The sequence below is a fragment of the Rutidosis leptorrhynchoides genome, chromosome 6 (genome assembly GCF_046630445.1).
Source record: "Rutidosis leptorrhynchoides isolate AG116_Rl617_1_P2 chromosome 6, CSIRO_AGI_Rlap_v1, whole genome shotgun sequence".
Lineage (NCBI taxonomy): Eukaryota > Viridiplantae > Streptophyta > Magnoliopsida > Asterales > Asteraceae > Rutidosis > Rutidosis leptorrhynchoides.
In genome coordinates, this window is record NC_092338.1 from 115,314,592 (window position 1) to 115,337,511 (window position 22,920).

General features: G+C 33.9%; 2 protein-coding genes across 2 annotated transcripts; one reads left to right on the forward strand and one right to left on the reverse strand.

Annotated features, from left to right (window-relative positions):
* Nucleotides 1-530: 530 nt before the first annotated feature.
* On the forward strand, nt 531-5,312 carry LOC139851754 (uncharacterized). Its single transcript, XM_071840918.1, has 5 exons — nt 531-1,334; nt 2,560-2,644; nt 2,712-2,881; nt 3,839-4,104; nt 4,881-5,312. The coding sequence occupies exons 1-5, from the start codon at nt 959-961 to the stop codon at nt 5,055-5,057; spliced, it is 1,074 nt and encodes a 357-aa protein (XP_071697019.1). The 5' UTR covers nt 531-958; the 3' UTR covers nt 5,058-5,312.
* Nucleotides 5,313-7,809: 2,497 nt separating this feature from the next.
* Nucleotides 7,810-11,139, reverse strand: LOC139856042 (FT-interacting protein 3-like). Its single transcript, XM_071845274.1, has 2 exons — nt 10,966-11,139; nt 7,810-10,447 (listed from the first exon to the last, which is right to left on the reverse strand). The coding sequence occupies exon 2, from the start codon at nt 10,429-10,431 to the stop codon at nt 8,101-8,103; it is 2,331 nt and encodes a 776-aa protein (XP_071701375.1). The 5' UTR covers nt 10,432-10,447; nt 10,966-11,139; the 3' UTR covers nt 7,810-8,100.
* Between the last annotated feature and the right edge of the window lie 11,781 nt (nt 11,140-22,920).

Genomic DNA, 22,920 nt, shown 5'->3' on the forward strand with positions numbered 1-22,920 from the left:
CATAATTTGTTGTACATCAAGTTAGTGGGTGGGTGGTTTTTAAAAGTCAATGAATGGTTATTAAAATGTACAATGATTTAATTCATGTCCTAATTTGTTAAGGATAGCCCTTAGGGCTAATGATAAAAAAACTCTATAATATTTTACCCTTTTATCACACAAGAATCAAATTCACGATTTCTTAGTCTGTAACTCTTGCAAAGGATATGATTTACCATATACTATAAATTATTATGTGCATCATAAAATCAAATACAAATTTTATGGATTTTATGGACCATGCATCACACTATGATAAGTTTAGGAAGACATCCAAACACATAGATGTGACACAACCGCAATGAATTACCTAAGATTTTAAAGCTTAAATAAACCGAACAAACAAAAAGTTAGGTTTACACAAACCTAAAAATTATAAGACACGTAATTGACTCGAAAACAAGAATACAGAAAGCGATTGAGACGTGGGTTCTAAAAAAAGCCTTCATCTTATCCACCCTGTCAGTATATTTTACACTATATCTATCGCCCACAGTTTTCCTCATTCTGCCTTCTTTCTCTCCCTCCTCCGGTTTTTCCGACAAAAAATTTATTTTTTCAATCAATGCTAATTACCTTTTTCTTCAAAACCACTAAACCACTTCATAAATCGGGTCTTTTTCGCATTTTAAACCGATCAAATTCATTAATTTCATCCAACCCAGATCCCTGTAGAACAATTTTAACCAATTTCTCGTCTGGGTATTTCTCAAATTGTTGAAATTGCAATAAAAATCGAATTTTTTTGGTGAATTCGAGGTTTTGATAATCGTATTTTTTTTTTTTTATAAAAATCCAATCTTTTGGTAAATTGAAGTTTTTTCGTTGATGGGGTTTTTGTAATTTTCTTTTAATTGTGGAAAAGTTTTAAACTTCGATTTTTTAAAAGGGTTTTCTTGTTTGATTTGAAGTTTTGGTTATGGTGGCAATAAAGACTGGGATGCTTCACTATGTATTGGATCATGTATATGGTGCATTCATGCATAGAACAAAGCTAAGCCCACCTTTTTTTTCAAAAGGCTGGGGTGGCCCACAACTTGATCTTTTAGAGAAAATGATTAAACAGATTTTTCCAGTAGTTGAAGGTCAAAATTGGCCTCCAAGAGTAATTCAACCAATTTGGAGAACAGTTTGGGAAACAAAAAATGCTTGTTTGAAAGAAGGAGTTTTTAAGACTCCTTGTGATGAACAGCTTATCAATGCATTGCCTCCTGAGAGTCATATTGCAAGGGTTGCTTTTCTTGCTCCAAAATTTGTCTCACCTCACAAAATGGCTTGTGTTGTTCATCTTGCAGGTACAAAAAAAAATCTTTCATTTTGTTGTTGTCTCTATGATTAGATTTGAGATTTCAGATGCACACTGTGTTAAGTTTCTTGTTGTTGGTACTGGGAAATTTGATGATTTATTGCTTAATTCTGATTGAATTATTGCAATTATTGGAAATATATTATATTTTTACTTGAAGTAAACCTTAGCCTGAAATCTCTTCACTTGCAGGTGTATTTTCACTTTCAATCAAGTCGGTGTCTACTCGATATGTGTTTTAACCTAGATCTGTGATGCTAGATGTATCCATGATGGTGGATCTAAGATCGTTACTTTTTCGACGTGTCTTAAGATTGTAAATATGAGAAACTGCATTTTAACTACCCTTTATTTTGATCTTTGTACCCAAGATTTATAGCTACTGTATAAAAGCTTGTTTTGGAGCATAAAGGAACCGATTGATATTACAGACCAATAATTTTTTTTTATCGAATATGGAAAATGGATTATCATACAACATATGCTCTGATACCATTTTGATAAGCTTGAAGTGGTTGTCAATGGTAGATGGCGTTTTTCTTCCTTGAAGCGTTCGAGTTTCTTTAAAAAGGCTTTACATTTTCTTTTATTCTGTATTGTGTTTTTTTAGTTTATTTTTGCTTTTTAGTCCCCTTTTTAGGGACCTGTTTGCTGATGCTTTCTTCCTTTATTAAAGATCTGTTTCATGAAACCTTACTGTAAAACATTCATAACCTAATACTAAAAGATATGTTTGAATGTAAAGAATGTTTGATCATTGGTAAGAATATCTACATCTTTGACCTTAATGGAACATAATCTTAATTATTCACACGGTTTGATTTCATGGACTATATGTTGCATCTTTAACCGCATTAGCATGTTTCTGATTTTTGTCAGATGCTTTTGTTATAAATAGTCAAACATAGGCTTCATTGCAACTTTGCGGTGTATAGACATGTACTTCTGTGACAATTTCTGGTGTTGGATGCCATAGAAGGCTAAATAGTTGAGAGAATTTTTGTACTGCTAAGTGTTTATTTGACATATTTACGACCATTTATAGGCTGGTTAACTTGCATTTAAATTGTACTAGTGCATCTTAGCAGACAACATAAGTCTAGACATTATCTTTCCCTTACCTTGGTTCTTTTGTGCCTACTATCTTGATCTCCTGTAATCGTTTGATGTTTTGGTTTGAACTATATTTCTGTTCACTCAGACATATGTTTCAGGTACTGGCGACCATACTTTTGAGCGAAGGTTACGTCTTGGTGGGCCACTTTTGAAGGAAAATATAGCTACCATGGTTCTTGAGAGGTAATAACTAACCGCCTAATTTATTCGTTTGTGCACATTATCTTTATGCTTTTTATAAATCATGCAGCCCTTTTTATGGACAACGACGGCCATTTCTGCAGAGCGGGTCAAAATTGTTATGCGTGAGTGATTTGTTGCTATTAGGAAGGGCTACCATTGAAGAAGCTCGAAGCCTACTACATTGGTTAAAATATGAACAAGGTTACGGGAAAATGGGCATTTGTGGTCTAAGCATGGGTAACTTTTTAACTATTTACCTTACAATATTACACTTCATGATATTCCGTCAAGTTTTTACATAATTTGATAAATCTTTTCTAGTTGATTATTATAATTAGAGTAAATTATACCGATTGCTCGTATGGTTTTTCTTGAAATTACATCAATCGTCCTTATCTTAAATAATCACAGTGATTGCCTTTAACTTACTTAAAAGTGAACTTTGATCGTCCATCTCGTTAAGGACGATTAGTGTAATCTTCGAAAAGATAAGGACGACGTTTGGTGTAATATCACGAAAACCACAGCCGTGCACTACTAAATCAATCAAGGACGATCGGTGTAATTTTCGAGAAGATAAGGACGGTTGATGTAAGTTAATGAAAACCATAGGGGTGATCGATATAATGTACTATTATTATCATATGCTGTTGGCCAATGTTCTTGAAGGACTTTTTGTATTTTTAGTTTTGATTACAAGGAAAAAAACTTAGTTATGGTCAATTGCCCTTCACAAGTGTAAATGTCAAATTTCTTAATACAGGGGGGGCATCTTGGACCCATTTACTTCTGAATGGGTTGATTTGGGCTATTTTTTCTTGGTATGTTCCAACAGGCACAAAGGAAAACTATATAGAAAGTAAACGGATCAGATGGGTTGAACAAGCGCCAAGTCTTCCAAATGTAGCTTTAATGCATAGAAGCTCTTTATCTCAAAATTTAGAGTCACGTTGAGATGATATGCGTTTTTGTTAACGTATTTGGGTCCAAATTATTTATTAAAAAAAGTTGAAATTTTTGGACAACGTTCTTTGGGTTAACACAACCAAAGTTAAATTTTTTTTGCTTCCGTTTGATGCCCTTTCTGTCCGTTCGGTTTCGTCTAGATAATCTACTATAGTACTGTTTTACACCAATATTTAGATTTAGATGATTATTGTATTTCAAGGTTCGATTGCATTTGTGTTTTTTTAGGTGGAGTACATGCTGCCATGGTTGGATCTTTACACCCTACACCAATAGCGACACTTCCATTTTTGTCCCCACACTCTGCAGTTGTCGCATTTTGCGAAGGGGTTTTAAAGCATGCGACCGCGTGGGAGGCACTACAAGCGGATCTTTCGGCTGCCATGACACTCGATGAAGTACAAGAGCGAATGAGGCACGTGTTATCACTCACAGATGTTACTCGCTTTCCGATCCCCAAAAATCCAAATGCGGTTATTCTTGTTGCTGCTACTGTAAGTACTTGCATCTTAACAATATTTTATTAATTTCAAGTAAAATAAGCCCTTATACGTGTCTAAATCTAATCATGTATATATGTTTTAATACAAATATTATGTCAACTATTTTTGGTTTTCACTCGTCTCACACAATATCATGAACTGTTTGTTAAATCAGGCTTGTATTGTTATGGGGGTGTTTGGCTTTTCATCCTTGAACGAATTATCTGATTGTCTCCACTTGAAGTCAGCAAATTATTTGTTTCTAAGGGTTGGATGAGCGAATTAGCTTCCTTGATTGTCATATTATTCTGAGTCAGGACCTGATAATCTCACACACTGTTGTAAAACTCCCCGATTACTCCTTTTAAAGAACAGGCCGATCCGATTCTCTTAAATCTGATTAATTAATCGTAGTTAATGGCTAAAAATTGGATTTGTTGGTCAAAGTCGGATTTAGTTGATCAAAATCGTTCAAAGTCAGAATTGGTCAACTTTTTTATATGATTGGAAACTACAATTTAGAGTGTTTGAACCAATGAACGATTATATTTATGTTTCTAGACAATAATTTTATGAAAAATCCAATCTGATTAAATCCCGATCAATCCCTTTCCGATTACTCCCTCCAAAGTCTCGACCAAGTCCTCCCGAGTAGCGAGTTTTGAAACCTTGATGATACATTACAAATAGCATAAGCAAAACCATCCATACAATTTTCAATCTGCTGCTTTATTTCTGTGAGTGCCTCGACTATATGATCCTGATTATTCGCCTTTTATGTTTGTTAGGACGATGGATACATCCCTAAACATTCGGTGTTGGAGGTCCAAAGAGCCTGGCCTGGATCAGAAGTGAGATGGGTAACTGGTGGCCACGTGTCATCCTTCATTCTTCATAATGATGAGTTCCGTAGAGCCATAAGGGACGGGCTAAACAGATTACAGTGGAAAGACACTCCTGTATGATAACGATTGTTGTAAACATAACATGATAAGAAGTATACACCAAGAGAGACGATACAAGTAAACCTCTAATGTTGATACAAAGCTGGAAGCATCATATTTTTCTCTTGTGTATGTACATGTTCTGAGAATGAATTGTTTTTAATTTAACGATATCGTACAATGATGCAACTCATCTCAATGTACCATTCTGATTTGGAAATTACATGTGTTTATACTTTGATAGTTGCATATGGGTTTTACAACTGAGTTATTTGATACTGTTGAATTTAGGTCGACCTGGAAACACTGTTGCTAGATTATTTTCAATGTAGTCTTTTTTAAAAGCTTTCTTGTGCGAAAAAGCTCATGTATTTTGGCTCAGGTGAAAAGGGTGTAACTACATGCAGAGGTGCACAGAAAATTTGATCCGAATCCGATCGAAAATCCTGAACCAGATTTTTTAACATCCGGATCCAGGATACGATCCGGATCCAACTAGCCGTTGTAAACTGGATAAAAACCGGATTTTATCCGAACCGAAAAAATCCGGATCCAATTGTGACCGCGATTTAACCCTCGCGACCGCGAGATATGTTTTGATCGTTTTTTTCAAAAAAAATAGCCGTTTTGTGCCGTTTTTTTGGCGTGTTCCATTTTACCTCCACAAGTATTGTAGTATAAATAGATGGTGTTGGTTTAGATGAAAACACATAATCTCATTCTCTCAATACTCTTCAAATCTCTAAATACTCTCCAATTACACTAACTCTACTTAATAATCCTATAATGAATAATTAACAAGCTTCCGCTACCGGTTCCGCTTCGGTTGGAACCTCTTCACAACGTTACACCATCAACGAAGTTGATCGCATTAAAAATACGAGCCGAAAAGATGACATTTGATCAAAATTCGAATTGTGCTTAATGAAAGATGGTAACGAAAGAGCTTGTTGTACACAACGTTCGAAGTTCCTAGGTGTTTCGGGTAATAGTACGTTAATAAAGCATCTTGAAATCAGTTGTAAACGAAGACCCGACACAACAAACACTTGGTCGGGATGGTTCGCTTTTTGTATACGATGCTGAAGCTCTTAGGCAAGATATGTCAAGGTTCGTCATACAACAAGGGCTTCCTTTCAACCATTTCGACAATCGAAGGCTTACGGAGCTAATTCAGGCTCGACTACAACCGCGATATAACAATGTAAGTCGTACTACTCTAAGGCGCGACGCTTTTAAATTATGAAAAAAGCTAAAAATGATATAATTGAAGGTTTTCGAACATATAAACATAGTATATCTATAACCTGTGATGTTTGGAGCGCACCACACGGAACGACTAATTCTTATTTAGCCGTTACCACTATTTGGTTTCATCTCATTCGTGGTTATTAATGAAACGGATTATCTGTTTTAAAATATTTGCTTATCCGCATAACGGTAATAATATAAGAAAAGCCCTACAAGACACTTTGGTTGAATATAATTTAATCGATAAACTTTTTACAATTTCGCTAGATAATGCGTCTAATAATGATAGTGCCATTGAGATGTTAAAATTACGAACCGATTTTAAATTGTGCATTTATTCATACACGTTGTGTTGTTCATATTATGAACTTAGGAGTTCAAGATTGTTTAAGTTTTTGTGTTCCGTAAAAAAAATAGAAGATTATTAGTAACGATTTATCGTACGAGCAACGAACGACATCACAACTATAAAACTTTTGTTAAAAATTGTAATGACACTTGGTTAGGTCCTTATTTTGATAATAATTTATATGGAATTCAACTTGCAAGCGCCGATTCATTGGCGTCTTGACTGCCGCTTAGAGCGTAAATTGAATTAGACAAACTTTAAACCCATGGAAATTTGATTCTACAATTTTCATGTCCTTTTTTTTTTGCCAGAGGTCCTCACGGAAGCAATCTCTTTCTACCCTGGAGTAGAGAGAGGGATGAGTTTCTCTTCCGGTGAGTGGAGAATTTTTTTTCTCGACTCGTGGTTAGAGAAACGACTTATCTTCTATTCTAGGGGTGAAAGAAGGATTGTCTACATCTCACCTCCACCATACCTCGCAGGTGCGGGATTGGGATTGTAGTTGTCGTCGTTGTCAACTTGTCGCAAATATTTTACGACAAAAAGATACGTTAATCGATTTTAGTAGAAGACTACTTCGAAATGGATTTTCCGAAGCAATTGAACCCGGAAAACGGGATGATTTGGAATCATTAACAAGTTACTAAGTTTTTTACAGGTATTTGGGACTTTGGGTTAATCTCGTATCCTTTCAAATGTTCAGTATACAAAGAGTGATTAAAGATTACAATTTGTATTTCATAAGAACACACTTGAAGCTGGGTTATAAAGAACACTTGACTAAATTATAACTTGAAAATAGTACACCTTTGAACAAACAGGTAAGCCTTGTCTAGTCTCTAAATTTAGTCCCAAAATCTACAAAATTCGAACTCGGATTATCAAAACTGGCATCCCTCAAGTTAACAAAGAGGCCCGGACCCGACGTACAAGGAAACCAGATTATGACCTCATATACGTTACAATAAATGAAGATTAAGTAACCAATAAGTCCAACTCATGTCTTCATAGATAGATAACCAGTTGCAAATCTATTTTGATACTATTTCAGTCTAACATCTCAAGAGAAAACAGTCATATAAAGTACTTGGTATAACATCTAACAAGTTCACACAATTGACCTAATAATTTGCAACAGGTGCATTTCACATCAAAAAGAAAAACCAGCAGTCAAATGAGAATATTTTTTCCTGATCAATAGAACATTCAATTAAGTTTACTGCCAATCGAAGATATTTATAGCAGAAAATAGTCACCATAACCTACTAATAACTAAGGATAGATTCAAACAAAATCACAATCTAAAACCTACAAAACATAAGATGAAAACATCAAGTTTGAAGTTGAGTAACACCCTGAAAGGGACTACTGAACAACAAGATGTACAAAGTATCATTCCAAGATTGTTGTATCCATTATATTATACCAGGATTGAAAATGGAGCCGGAATTTGAATAGGTGTTCTCACAGCATGCAGTCAGTTCTTGCAGGCAACCTTCTAAAAAAGTTGATCGGGACAGATGGCAGTTTCTGGCGGAACCTCGGGTGTCGTAACACATAAAAACCCGTCACAAGAGCCACAACTTGAAAAGGTGTAACATACAGAACAATCGCAGCAATTAAACAGAAAATCACGAATAAAGCTGTAGCTCTAGGATCTCTCCAGCTGAGTAAAGACTGAAATCTTTCTCCTTGCGTAGCTAAATCGCCAACCACAGTTTGAATCCGCCCAGAAATACTCCTCAAACGGTCATACCTCATCCTAATGATGTCAGCGGGACGAGAAGTCGGGAAAGTATCGAACTCCTCGTCTAGTTCATCAGGATGGGCATTATCAGCACAGGAGAGGCGAGTGTCCATATGGGGCGGGTTCTTTGGTCTCCATCTATAGTACCAAACTCCAATCAAAAACAGATAAAGGAAAATGGTAGGCAAAATGAGCTCGGGGTACAAGACTAATATCAAGAACAGGATGTGAATCAGAACAGTGGTGATCGGGTTCTTCCAGTTACATATCTGATCAAACCATTTTCCAACTGCGATTAACCCGCCCAAAACACCCATGATTCTAAAGAAGTTAGCTTTACTTCTTCTCATACTCCACATGTGTGAACCCACATCCAGCATATACTCCACAATTTCTTTCCTCAAAGGTGGCTCGGCTCGGCTAAGTCGCATCGAGACAATCTGAGTAGCTTGGTGCCTCAAGCTATCAAGCTGGCTAATCGTTAACGGGTGAATATAGTGCATTTTGGGTAACAGTGGTTGTGAGTACATATGCATCATGTTGAGTAAAGACGAGCAAGTGAACCTCACAGCTAAATGAATCTCACCCATCTTTTTAACCCCAGATGGGTGCAAAACTAGAAGGGGGTATGAATGTGTGTAAACACGATCTGTTTCAAGGGTTGAAAGACGAATTCTGACCTTACCGATTCTTGAATCCCGGGCCCCATTACCCTTATCTCCTCCACCTTGTAGGTGACAATTATCAAACACACCGATTGTTATAACTGTACACGGATCAAACACTTCCCAAGTATACTGCTCGTTCCATTTAGGGGTAAAACTGTCTATTATAGTTCTTGTTCTGACCCACTTGGTCCCATACTTGGCCACACAATACGCATCTGTTGTTGCCCTTCCATCTTTTGTCTTCATTGGTGATAACCCTTGTGCACTCAAGATTCCCACTTCAAGAACACCAATACTATTCTTCCATAACTGTTTAGCAGTTGGCCTAAGATCACTACTGTAATGAGTAGATTCATCAAGAACATGATAACCACCTTCTAAACAAATCCTCATATGAATCCTGCTAGCAAACTTCACTTCCTTCTTTTTTTCACCATCAATCATAACATGCTTTTCAAGATTAAACCATTTTGTGTTAATAGGTTTATGATCTAACCTTCGATCCACATACTGCAAAGGAATCACACACATGCCTAGAACTTCATCTTTATTAGGAGCAATCCTATCTTCAACACTCAAAATCAAGTGTTCTTCAAATGGTTCTGCAGCTACAAACATCAAGTCCTCGTTCCACATAGGATTGATAGACTTATTCATCGATACTCTAGTCCTTAAAGCCTGATGTCCGAGTACCGCCTTAACAAAAACTTCAGGGAACCGAGTTCTATCACTCGGTATCAAATCCTGCGCTTCAATAACATTTACTCTTAGATACCAAAGTTTAGGTGAAAGATACACCTTCGAACGGATACTAGCAAGAGCATCGGACCCACCAACAGTTGCAGCATCCGAATGCCATGCTTCCGGAAACGCTTCGTCAGCTTGTGTGCCCCACCAAACAGCCAACATCAGTTCACCTTTCAGCTTGTTCCCTTTCCTATCTTCCAATCTATACCATTGAGGAGCTAAAGGACTGTCAGGTGGGACCCTCTTTGGAACCTCGCTAAGATCAAATGACACCCAACCCATAAAATCATCTTTCATCATATCTTTATCTTTTACAGTAACCTCAAACGTAGTCGCCTGAACCCTGTCTCTAGAGAAAGCAAACACTTGGTTCCACTCAGGGTTCTGTTTCTTCTCAAAATGTCGAGTTGTTCCTTTATAGTTTCCCAACCGAACCTCAGCATACGGGTCACAACTACCAGTAACATCCTTTGAAGGTAAATCCCTTGCTTTCACAACACGAACATATAAGTATTGCATTTGTTCAACAAGGTCATACGTGGCGGTGAGCTTATCCCCTGTGACCTTACCTCCACCAAGGTGAGGTTTGGTCTCCTTGAGTGAGTAATCATCAGGTGGAGGTCTATGCATCATCTTGTTTTCTTCACAACTGAAACATACACAAGCAGACACATAATAATGTAACAATCAAATAAGGTGCTCAAACCCTATAAAACTAGGACAGATAAACTGTAGCTATCATCTATTCTATCACCAGGATAAAAAGGAGTTAAAAACTTTAAACAATAGCTTACTAAACTAAAACCTGATGCATCTATATATAAATACACACTATGAAGTTGAACAGAAGACTTCAGATCTAAATGCTAACCAGCCAAAAAATAATTAGGTATACAAACCCTAGGTTAAACACATATACATCAACAGATTAATATATTTCAACTGTTAAACTAAACTACAAACAAATAATTACAAAAGCAGAATAATAGAATAATAGAACAGTCCAATACGGCATTACATAACGCTAAATAGTAGAAGTAACAGTGGTAGTGAAAACGAAACCCTAGAATCACGTGAATGCATGTATACTAATGAAATGCCGTATATAACTTACATTACATAATTAAAATAATAAATAACTGAATATACAGAGGAATGTGTGGATACCTAGTGATAAGGAGATGAAGATCTGTACGGATTCGCCACAAATTTGTAAGTTAATTCACAGTGAATGCTTTTGTGGCTACAGATTCATGTGAATATAGTGAAGATTTGAGACGAAAAGGAAAAGGCAGTGGGGGATTTTAGAAAGAGAAAGAGGGTTTTAGAGTGAGAGAGAAAGGGGGAGAGAATGGTGGTGGGTATGTCTGTATGACTGTATGTTGCTGAATCTTTAAGAAAAGAATGCAACTTTCTGTTAATTACATTATATACCCTTTGATTTGATCGTTATTGTTAGAAGAGCCCCTTTATAAAAAACAATTATATATGTATACAAGGAATTACGAAATATTGAAATATGAATGTTTGTTCGGTTGCAAAAGGATTAAAACGGTTTATTATTACCTTTCAATTTTATATATTAGTAAAATTTGAAATTATGAAATTTAATTTGCTTACAATTTAACATTTGTGGTTGAAATTAAAGAGAATTTCTTACTTGTTTTTAGTAATTCTTACAAATATCATGTTTTATAGTTTAGATTTAAAATTAAAATTTATGTTTATCTCTTTTCTATATAATTCATGTTTATCCATTACAAGATTACACATGTTTAAGTCTAATATTCATCTGAGTTATCATAAGTAATTCATACTTGGTGATAATCGACAACAGTTTACAATTGCCAAATAAACAAAATCGTTGTGAATTTTGATGAATTAGTCAACACTATTTTTGTAGTACACATATATTGTTGAGTGTTGAGGCGATTAAAATGATATTTATGTGATTCTCAAATCGTTGATGTAGAATCAAATCTGATTATATAAGCAACGAAATATCACCTATGTGATTGATGTAATAATTTGAAAGTTAGGGGTACTATTTTGAGATATGATGTCAAAATTGATGATATAAGCACCGAAATGTATATGATGATGTAACAAATTTGAAAATACATGTAAAGATGTACCGATTGTGAGTACCAATTTAATTTTTCAAATAACGGATTTTCTATGCGGATCACAAGATCTACTAGTGACATATACTCCGTATTTATTGCTCGATTTATTAAAACAACAACAACAACAACAATACTCAATTCCGCATATGTGAGGTATGTGAGAGGTGAGATGTAGAGAATTCTTCCTCTACCCTATAATAGAAGATAAGTCGTTTCTCTAATCACGAGTCGAACAATGATTCTTGTTGGAAAAATAATCTGATGAGTCAAAAGCATTTTGCAGGTTTTTAGAGTCTGAAGTTGCAGATTCTGATTATCACTGAAGTCAACGTTTTGAGTTTACTTGATGGTTAAGCTAAGGAAGATTCTGGAGACATGTTTAAGTATTAAGAAGATTTGATTAGATCATGTGTTATCTCCAGAAGATAAACTCTATAATTGTTTTGAATATTTGTTAGGTTGAAGTTTATCTTTTCCTAAGTTTTAGTCAAGTTGTTTAGGAAACTAGATCTCTAGTTTTGAAGTTAAAAACAGTATAAATAGGGGGTTACGGTTTAGCCTTGTGATGTATCTTTTGGCACGATCAATATTATAAAACATATATTTCATATCGTGTTCTCTCAATTCTTGTTCTTATAATTCTTATTTATTGTTCAATTGAGAGTCTGGCGTTCATAGTTCAATTACTGTGAACTTATAACTGGTATCAGAGCGGGTAAGGTGTAAATCCTATTACGGTGATCTTTACAAACGATCCATATTTCTATCAATATGTCTACCAGTACCATTCCTACCCCAGATATGGCTATTATTGAAAAGGCTGGTGGTTCTAACAAGTTTCAGGAAGATCTGAAAGCTGTTGAGAAGATGGATAAGGACACTACTTGCAATAAAGCTTCTGCCTATAAGGTACAAAACTTTGTGAACTATCTTGATAATAAAAAAGTGAGAATGTTTCAGTACTTGCTGCTTGACTTTGAATGGTGTTTAAAAGACATTGATAGGTTAAGAACACAAATTTTTGATCTTAAAAATATCATCAAAGACAAAGATGCTGAAATTAAAGACTTAAAAAAATGTGAGGTTGAACTTGACACCTATAAAATGGCATACACAGAAGAAACTAAAAGATTAAATACTGAATTAGGAATATCAATGAAAAGGTCAAAACACTATGAATCAATTTGTAAATCTTGGTGTGTATCTTCCAAAAAGAATTCCGATGCTATTGCCAAACAAATTCCAAATGATGTCAAAGCTATACTAGGTGAAAACTACATATTAGATAATAATGTGGAAGTTGATCCAAGTGTATTCAAACCTGACATTCTACCAAACACATTCGTAAAATTTGATGGTGACATAAAGATTTTAACCAATGCTTTTGTAAGGTCATTAGATCCAGTTGAACCTTCTGAGACTATAATATTTGAAAGTAAAAATTCATTAGAGTCTGAACTTTTGAAACCTTCAGACTCTAGCATTTTAGTCTCTCAAGATAATAGTGTATGTTCTGATCTAGAGTCTGACACCCATAAGTCAAGTTGCAATAACAACTCTGAATCATCCCCTGAAACTGACACTTGTCCAGATCCAAAAGTGTTAACTAAAAGAAGGTCAAAGTCAAAACAAGCTAAGACAATTCAAAAACTCAAAAAGGAAATTTCTAAGCTCAATGAAAAAATCAAGAGCCAAGAAAAATCTTCAGTTAAAGAACATCTTTTTTTCTAAGGAAATTAAGAAGATATGGAAACCCAAAGTTTGTGAAAATAAAAGTGTCTTACAATCTGTTAAGGACAAATTGATTTGGATTGGAAACAAGGCTTTTGTTTGGAGAGTGAAGAGCACTCCAACTGAACCCACTGAAAAGTGGATTCCCCTTAAAAACTAACCATTTTCTCTTGTTTTGTGTCTTGTGTAACAGGGTAACATGTGGTATTTGGATAGTGGTTGCTAAAGACACATGACTGGATGCAAAGAGCATCTTGTAGGGTTTGTTGAAGAAAAAGGTCCTTCTGTAAGATATGATGATAATTCAGTTGCAAAGACTATTGGTTATGGTACTGTTATAGCTGGAAGTGTTTCATTTAAAAAGGTTGCTTTAGTTGAAGGGTTGAAGCATAATCTGCTAAGTGTAAGCCAAATTGCTGATGAAGATTGTGAAATCAGAATAAGAAAGAAAGCTGGTATTATTTATGATCCTAAAGGAAGACCAACACTTGTAGCCTGGAGATTTCAAAATGTGTATATGCTGGATTTAGATTCTGTTGATGCTGGAATAGAAACATGTCTGTACTCTCAGACTGTCCCTGAACTTAATTGGCTGTGGCACAAAAGGCTTTCTCATCTCAATTTCAAAAACATTAATGAGCTTTTCAAAAAGAAGCTTGTAAGAGGTCTGCCTCAACAGCCTTTCAAGAAAGATAAGCCTTGTTCTACTTGTATTATGGGTAAACAGACCAAAACAAAGTTTCCCTCAAAAATCCTGGCTACTATCAGTGATCCACTTCACATGCTTCACATTGATCTATTTGGTCCAATGAACACTAGTAGTTTGGGTGGAAAAAGATATACTCTAGTGATTGTTGATGAGTATTCTAGATTTACATGGGTTATTTTCTTAACTGCAAAAAGTGATGCTCCTGAAGAAATCATCAATTTGATCAAGAGAGAGCAGGTTCAAAAAGGTGTTCTTGTTAAACAGTTGAGAAGTGATCATGGTACTGAGTTCAAAAATGTTACATTAATTGACTTTTGTGAAGAGTCTGGAATTGGTCAAAATTTCTCTGCTGTTAGAACTCCACAACAAAATGGAGTTGCTGAAAGAAGAAATAGAACCCTTATTGAAGTAGCCAGAACCATGTTATGTCAATCAAATGTTGCTCTAATGTTCTGGGCAGAGGCAGTTAATACAGCATGTTATACTCAAAATAGGTCCTTGATTGTGAAGAAACATGGCAAAACTCCCTATGAGTTATACCATAAAAAGGTGCCTACTATTCATTGCTTCCATGTATTTGGGTGTAAGTGCTATATTTTAATTCAAAGAGATCAGCTTGAAAAGATGAGGCCAAAATCTGATGAAGGTGTGTTCATGGGATATTCTTCTGTATCTAAAGCTTATAGAGTATATAATTAGAGGAGAATGAAGATTGAAGAATCCATTAATGTTTCTTTTGATGAAAGTTCTATAGAAATGGATCAGTCATCCAGCACTGAGCAATCTGCACTTGGTGAATTGTCAAATTTAATTTCTGGAAACACTGAAACAGTGTTCAGACTCTGGATTCAGAGTCTGAGTCAGATGAACCTAATTTGTCTGGGTTGAAAAATGATTCTGCAGATAATTCTCATACAGAAGAAGTTCCACAAGAAGATGAGTCTGTTGTTATTCAAGAGGGTGATCAGTCATCAAATACCACCTTGGATCCTGCTGTTCTGTAATATCCCAATTATTTAAGGTATTATTTTATGTAATTTTATTGTTATATACATGGATGGTATGTTTTGTATAAATAAATGGACAAGAGTTAAGTTTGTTCGTTAAGTTAGAAGGGACTAAAGGTGCAAAGTTAGAACTAAGGACCTCCCTCATTATAGTTTTGGTGGGGAGGGTAGAAAGTGCAATTTGAGCAAAGTTATTTTAATAAAAGAACAAAAATACTGATAAATCATGATCAGTTGTAAAAAAAAATTATACAAAACGTATGTGTGTGTGTTGTGGGTGTCGACTCAACAAGGAGGAAGAAGAGGAAAGCTCCAATTAAGAAATTGTGTTCATGCAATTATAAATTAGTGAAATCTAAGGCACTCTAAGCATTCTAGCAAGTTTTATTTCTTCAAATTCTTCTCCTTTGTGCACAATTAGAGTTCTTGAACCCCTAGAGACAAGGTATGAATGTTTATGTCTAAGTATTACTATTATTAGGTGTTTGTGATGAATCTAAAGCTTAAAAGTTGTTGTATGTTGAAAATGTGCACACTTGTATGATTTAAAACGAATTTTTTAGTAATTGTGGAAGTAAGTTCATGTATGAACTTGCATTTTGAGTGAATGATATGAATATGATGAATTTGGTGATGTTTTAGCTTAGAATCAATTCATGCATACTATGTGTTTGATGAAATGCCTCAATGAAATATTTTTGTGATTTAGTTAAGAATTTTTAAAGAAGAAAGTTTATATGTGAATTGTTGTTGTTACTGTAAATAATGGAATTTAGATAAGTGATGATTTAGGGTTGCTAGTAGTAAAAATGGGTTTCTATGCACATTTGATGTTTAATGAGATATTTGAAAGAATTGCAAGCTATGATTGTAAGAGATTATTTAGAGAATTGTGTGATTGAAGAAATGATGTTGGCATGTTAATGTGACTATATTGGAAGTGACAAGTTAAAATGTTATGTATATAAGTGTTCATGTGTATATTGGTGTATATAGGGGGTTAAGTCAATGTGTAAATATATGAATGTGTAGAAAGCTTGTGAAAGTTGTAATTTTTGTTAAATTGTGGTATTGATGAGATTAGCTCATGTATAGGTGCTAATCAAGGCCAAGGAGCTTCTAGTAACCAAGGAATTTCGTTTAATCAAGGTGAGTTTATAGGGGGTATAATGGGCGGGTCAAGTGTGGCTTAGTGTTCTCGGATTGCATCCGTGCAAGAGAGCAACGACTAAGTGCACTAGGTGAATAGCTTAGATAGAATTATTAGGGTCACCTAATAATTGTATCTATGGTTGATGTTTAACTTAGGCAAGATTATTAAGGTTGCTTAGTATTCTTGTCTATGGATGGTTTAGCTTAGACACCTTGGGTGTCTATGTGCTTATGTATAATTGAAATGTGATTAAAGTAGCTTAGGCATAAGAGTATGCCTATGGTTAGCTTAGACATGATTACTAGGGTCAGCCTAGTAAGTTATGTCTATGGTAAGTAAGAGTCGGATCCGAAAGTAAGTAAGCAACCGTTAGGTTGAAAGACAAGTAATGTGATTGTTATGCCCAATGTATTATGCTATATTATTCGCCTATAACTCACTAAGTGTAAAAGCTTACCCCCGTGCTATTTTATGTTTTAGGAACGAAAGGTCATCGAGAAGGTAAAGAACCTGTTTGAGGGTAGCGGAGCATTGGCATTAGAGTAAGTGGTAATGCAAGTCTCTTTTTGAATCAAGCTCTATTGGTACCGCTTATCAACGCCAAGTTTTATGTATTTGATATGTATGCTTCCGTCAAGTTTTTGGACCAAATGATGTATTTGAAATGTGTAAACGCGTTTTCTTGACTAAAAGGATGTTTGTAGCGTCGAATGATGTTAGAAACTGGTTTCATCAAGTTTAAATATGCTTTATGATGATTTGATGTGTTTTGAGTTAATGAATTGGTTAAAATGTGGATTTTGGTATTAAGTTGCAGGATAGTCTCAGTGCATGTTATGTGTCGCGCCGCGACAAACTGAGCCGCGCCGCGGCATTGAACTGGTTTTGGTGACAGAAAGGCTGTTAAAAAGTATCAAAAAACCTTTTATGTGTCGCGCCGTGACATAAGAAGCCGCGTTGCGGCAAATGCCTGGGTCTGGGCAGACACTTAACTTAAAAAAAAAAAAAATTCTATCGTTTGAATGGCGTTAAAAGTTGGTATCAGAGTTGTGGTTTAAGGGACTTGGATAACCCACGATAGGGATTATCTAGGCTTAAACCATTGTAGTTAAAGGATAAGCGGTTTAGGACTTGCATGAATGTTAAGGTTGAATAATTGTGCCATGCTCCCTAGGATGAAGTTGTTGACGAGACCTTCAGTGTAATGTTTAGGTTGTGGATGACTCGAACAAAGAGTCTAATACTCATTAGCCATGGGTCATGATAGATTAAATGTGTAATAAGATGGGGTAATGGCGACCGGCCATTGCCATTATGAAATGACCCGATCCAATCCATAGGGACGAATACAATAACATATGATTACATCGCGAGGCATTTCACCTCTATATGATACGTTTTATAAACATTGCATTCTTTTGAAAAGATATACCATAAATGAATATTTAAAATTCAATGTTTTCGACATCTGATGATTTCTACATGTAGACAATCACCGTAAATAACAGTTTACAAGAATACTTCCGTTGACAATGCAGTCAAAATAAATACACGGTGATGATTTTGTGAATGCAATGCTTCCTCGAATAAAACATGTATGACTCCATGCACATGGTTTCTCTAACATATATTCAAACAGCGAAAGACTTCTAGGAACCTGAGAATAAACATGCTTTAAACGTCAACATAAAGTTGGTGAGATATAGGTTTAATGCTAGCAGCGTTATAAATATAGACCACAAGATTTCATATACATAAACGTTTTAATAAAAATATTCTAAGTGGTTGAGCACTTGATAACCATACTTAACATTTAATCAACGTCGCATATTCCCTTTATTATGAAATCTCACTACACTGTACCAAGTGTAGTCACCGAAACGAAGTACTGTGCAACCGTTGAATACTGGTCGTCCAGTCCGGTTGGGGTTGTCAGGCCAGATAGATCTATCAACAGGATTCGCGTTTACAATACCACATGTAAATAGTAGTTACCAAGCTACAGGGAAGTATGCCAGTGGTACAACTCAACGTAGAATATATTTTTTTATCACTTGTGTCCATAACGTAAATCATAAAATGCATGTATTCTCATCCCGAAATATTTAGAGTTTAAAAGTTGGACTATATACTCACTTTTGCCTTGAAGGTATATAACTCGACTTGGTCTCCGATAGATATCACGAACCTAACCATATATATATAATATATCAACATATTTTCTTTTCAAGTAATCGTTACATATATATATATATATATATATATATATATATATATATATATATATATATATATATATATATATATATATATATATATATATATATATATATATATATATATATATACACACACTTATAATACTTATAATATTTTCTTAGTCCGTAGTTAGCAGTCCGATGTTAGTGGTCCACAATTAGTTGCTCAATAAAATAAATAAAGACCCCATCGTATTCGTATTGATCAGAATTAATCTCGACCCATGGTACCATGTTGTCAAATGACGTGTTGCGTACATAAAGTACCGTGTTGTCAAATGACGTGTTGCGTACAATCATGAGGTCTTATGATTAATCTTCTCGTGTTGTTTACGGGTGGTCCTGAAATATATAAAATCAAATCATAAGTAATTATATATAAAATATCATATTAATTAGAAAATATATGATTAATTTACTTTATCTCCAAATATTTTCGTAGCTAAACTAGCTTCGGATACCCAATTTTTTTTTAGTCGTAGTTTCTTCATTACAACTCCGTTTTTGTTGGTTCAACTTGCCACTTCCTTGGATCGAGTCAAATTTTAATAATACGAACTGAAAATACCTTAGTTTGTATTCGAAATCACAGGTTATAGGTCAAACTTTGGTAAAACTTATGAAAGTGATCATTTTCCATCATAAAAACAACATTTAATGATCATTTTTCTAAAAATACTTACACTTTGAGTTAAACCATGAAATTTTTATGTGTTAACATATTCATAAGAAATATCATTTTTCCAGAACATGAACTTCCAATTCAAAGTTCAAGATGGTTTTTAATTATCCAACCCAAAACAGCCCCCGGTTGCACTCCGACGACGTAGATTCAGTTTTTAAGGTATTCTTTGTAAAACCAAGTTATATCTTGTTAAGTTAGCATATCATTATGATATATTACAGGTCTTGAAGTGTTTTAAAAGTTAATTTAGAAGGATCTATTTAGTTTGCAAACAAGTTTGAAATCATTCAAACTATGTTCTTGTTGTTAAAATTTTACAACATAAAATAAGATAGCTATATAATTATGAATCGAACAAGATTATGAACAAGGTTACTACCTCAAGTTACTTGGACAAAGTTACTATAAGAGATAAGAAAAAATCTTGGAATCAAAGAGTGGTGGAGTTAGATCAAAAGGTTGGAAGTATACTTCTTCAAATGGGTGGTTATTTTGATATGTTCTTGAAAGAGTTTTCTTATGGTGTTTAAGGCTTGTAATTGAAGCTAAATGATGGGGAAAATGCTTGGAGATGATCAAGTATGAAGTTAGGAGTATTTTGAGAGAGAAATGAGGGTGTAGGTATGAGAAAATGGAGTGAAGAAATGGTGTTCATTCATAAAAACATTTTTAGTTTATAAAGAAAGAAAAGGATTCCTAATTTTGTTTTCTTACTAATAATTCATGCTACTTGATAAATCCTAGTTACCTCATATCTAGGGCAGTAATAATGTTGATTAGGATGTTGATTTGATGTGTATATACCTGATAATGCTAAAAACGAACATATATTTCATAGCATTATTCCTCAAGAAAGACAAGCTTTTAGTTGCAATTGTTCTATTTACAAGTGATATTCGTTTAAATAATAAAAGGTGAAGACAAAAGACAGATTCGACGAATTGAAGACGCAAACGACCAAAAAGCTCAAAAGAACAAAAGACAATCAAAAAGGTTCCAATTATTGATAAGAAACGTCTCGAAATTACAAGAGTACAAGATTCAAAACGCAAAGTACAAGATATTAAATTGTACGCAAGGACGTTCGAAAATCCGGAACCGGGACCAGAGTCAACTCTCAACGCTCGACGCAACGGACTAAAAATTACAAGTCTACTATGCACAAGAATATAATATAATATATAAATAATTATATTAATTATTTATATTTTATATTTATATATAAAATCCGTCGGCAAGAAAGACTCCAAAAGGTGTGAGCTGTAATTTCAATCTCCGCGACTCGCGGAGTTTGAAGGCAAAATATGCCGCGAGTCGCGGAGCCCCAATTTCAGAAACTTCCTATAAAAGCAAACGAATTCTGATCGAAAAAACCACCAAATATATCCATCTCTCTATATATACGATATATATATATATATATATATATAATTTATATTTTAATTTTAATTTTAATTATAATTCTAATAATAAGGGTATGTTAGCGAATATTGTAAGGGTGTAAGTCGAAATTCTGTCCGTGTAACGCTACGCTATTTTTAATCATTGTAAGTTATGTTCAACCTTTTTACATTAATGTCTCGTAGCTAAGTTATTATTATGCTTATTTAAAACGAAGTAATCATGATGTTGGGCTAATTACTAAAATTGGGTAATTGGGCTTTGTACCATAATTGGGGTTTGGACAAAAGAACTACACTTGTGGAAATTAGACTATGGGCTATTAATGGGCTTTATATTTGTTTAACTAAATGATAGTTTGTTAATGTTAATATAAAGATTTACAATTGGGCGTCCCTATAAATTACCATATACACTCGATCGGACACGATGGGCAGGGTATTTATATGTACGAATAATCGTTCATTTAACCGGACACGGGAATGGATTAATAGCCAATAGAATAATTAAAACAGGGGTGAAATTACATTCAAGGGTAATTGGTGTAATTGTTAACAAAGTAGTAAAACCTTGGTTTACACGCAGTCGATAACCTGGTGTATTCATTAAACAAAGTATTAAAACCTTGTTACAATTCGAATCCCCAATTAGTTGGAATATTTAACTTCGGGTATAATTAAAATTTGACGAGGACACTCGCACTTTATATTTATGACTGATGGACTGTTATGGACAAAAACCAGACGGACATATTAAATAATCCAGGACAAAGGACAATTAACCCATGGGCATAAAACTAAAATCAACACGTCAAACATCATGATTACGGAAGTTTAAATAAGCATAATTCTTTTATTTCATATTTAATTTCCTTTATTTTATATTTAATTGCACTTCTAATTATCGCACTTTTATTTATTGTTATTTAATCGCACTTTTAATTATTGTACTTTTTAATTATCGCAATTTTATTTTATCGCACTTTTATTATTCGCAATTTCATTATCGTTATTTACTTTACGCTTTAAATTAAGTCTTTTATTTATTTAATATTTTACATTAGGTTTTAACTGCGACTAAAGTTTTAAAATCGACAAACCGGTCATTAAACGGTAAAAACCCCCCTTTATAATAATAATATTACTTATATATATATTTGTATTTTTATAAAAGTAAACTAATATAGCGTTGAGCTTTGTTTAAAGATTTCCCTGTGGAACGAACCGGACTTACTAAAAACTACACTACTTTACGATTAGGTACACTGCCTATAAGTGTTGTAGCAAGGTTTAAGTATATCCATTCTATAAATAAATAAATATCTTGTGTAAAATTGTATCATATATAATAGTATTTTCGCACTAAAAATAATACTATTTCGTATACCTTAGCTTTGACATCAAGCATTTTTGGCGCCGCTGCCGGGGATTATCTTAAAAACCGGAAGCGCAACGCTAATATAAAAAAAAAAATAATATATTTTTAGTTAACTTTTATTAAAATTCGTTTTTGTAAAAATACGTTTTAAATATTCGAAAATATAAAAAGAAAAACAAAAATATAAGTATTTTTAAGATTTTGTTAAATATTTAAGTTTTATAAGTTTCTTTATTTTTATTTTAATTTATAAAAATATAAGTTTTATTAACTATCTTTTATTTATAGAAAAAAAATTAAAAACAGAAAATAAAAAAAAATAAAGAAAAAACGCGTCGAATTTAAAGCTGTCATCTGAATTTTTGAACCCCGCGACTCGCGGGGTTTGATGCAATAAATACCGCGACTCGCGGAGTTTTACTGACAGGCGACAAAACCCTAATTCAGCATTAATTACGGGTATTAATTAATTATTATTATTATTTAACCCTAATTATTATTATTATTATAATTAATTTTACTTTAACTTTAACTTTTTATTTAATTTATGTATTTAGTATTAATAAGTTTAATTAAATTGTAAAATTAGTAGTTTTATTAAATAAATAATATAAAAATAATATTTTTATAAAAATTGTACTTTTTACAACTTTTTGTATATTTTTATATTTTGAC

Excerpts from the sequence above, each read along its gene's own strand:
- LOC139851754 (XM_071840918.1), top strand. The coding sequence starts at position 959 with ATGGTGGCAATAAAGACTGGGATGCTTCACTATGTATTGGATCATGTA. Across the intron at positions 2,645-2,711 it reads GCTACCATGGTTCTTGAGAG|CCCTTTTTATGGACAACGAC; the intron begins GTAATAACTAAC and ends TAAATCATGCAG. Across the intron at positions 4,105-4,880 it reads TTATTCTTGTTGCTGCTACT|GACGATGGATACATCCCTAA; the intron begins GTAAGTACTTGC and ends TATGTTTGTTAG.
- LOC139856042 (XM_071845274.1), bottom strand. The coding sequence starts at position 10,431 with ATGATGCATAGACCTCCACCTGATGATTACTCACTCAAGGAGACCAAA.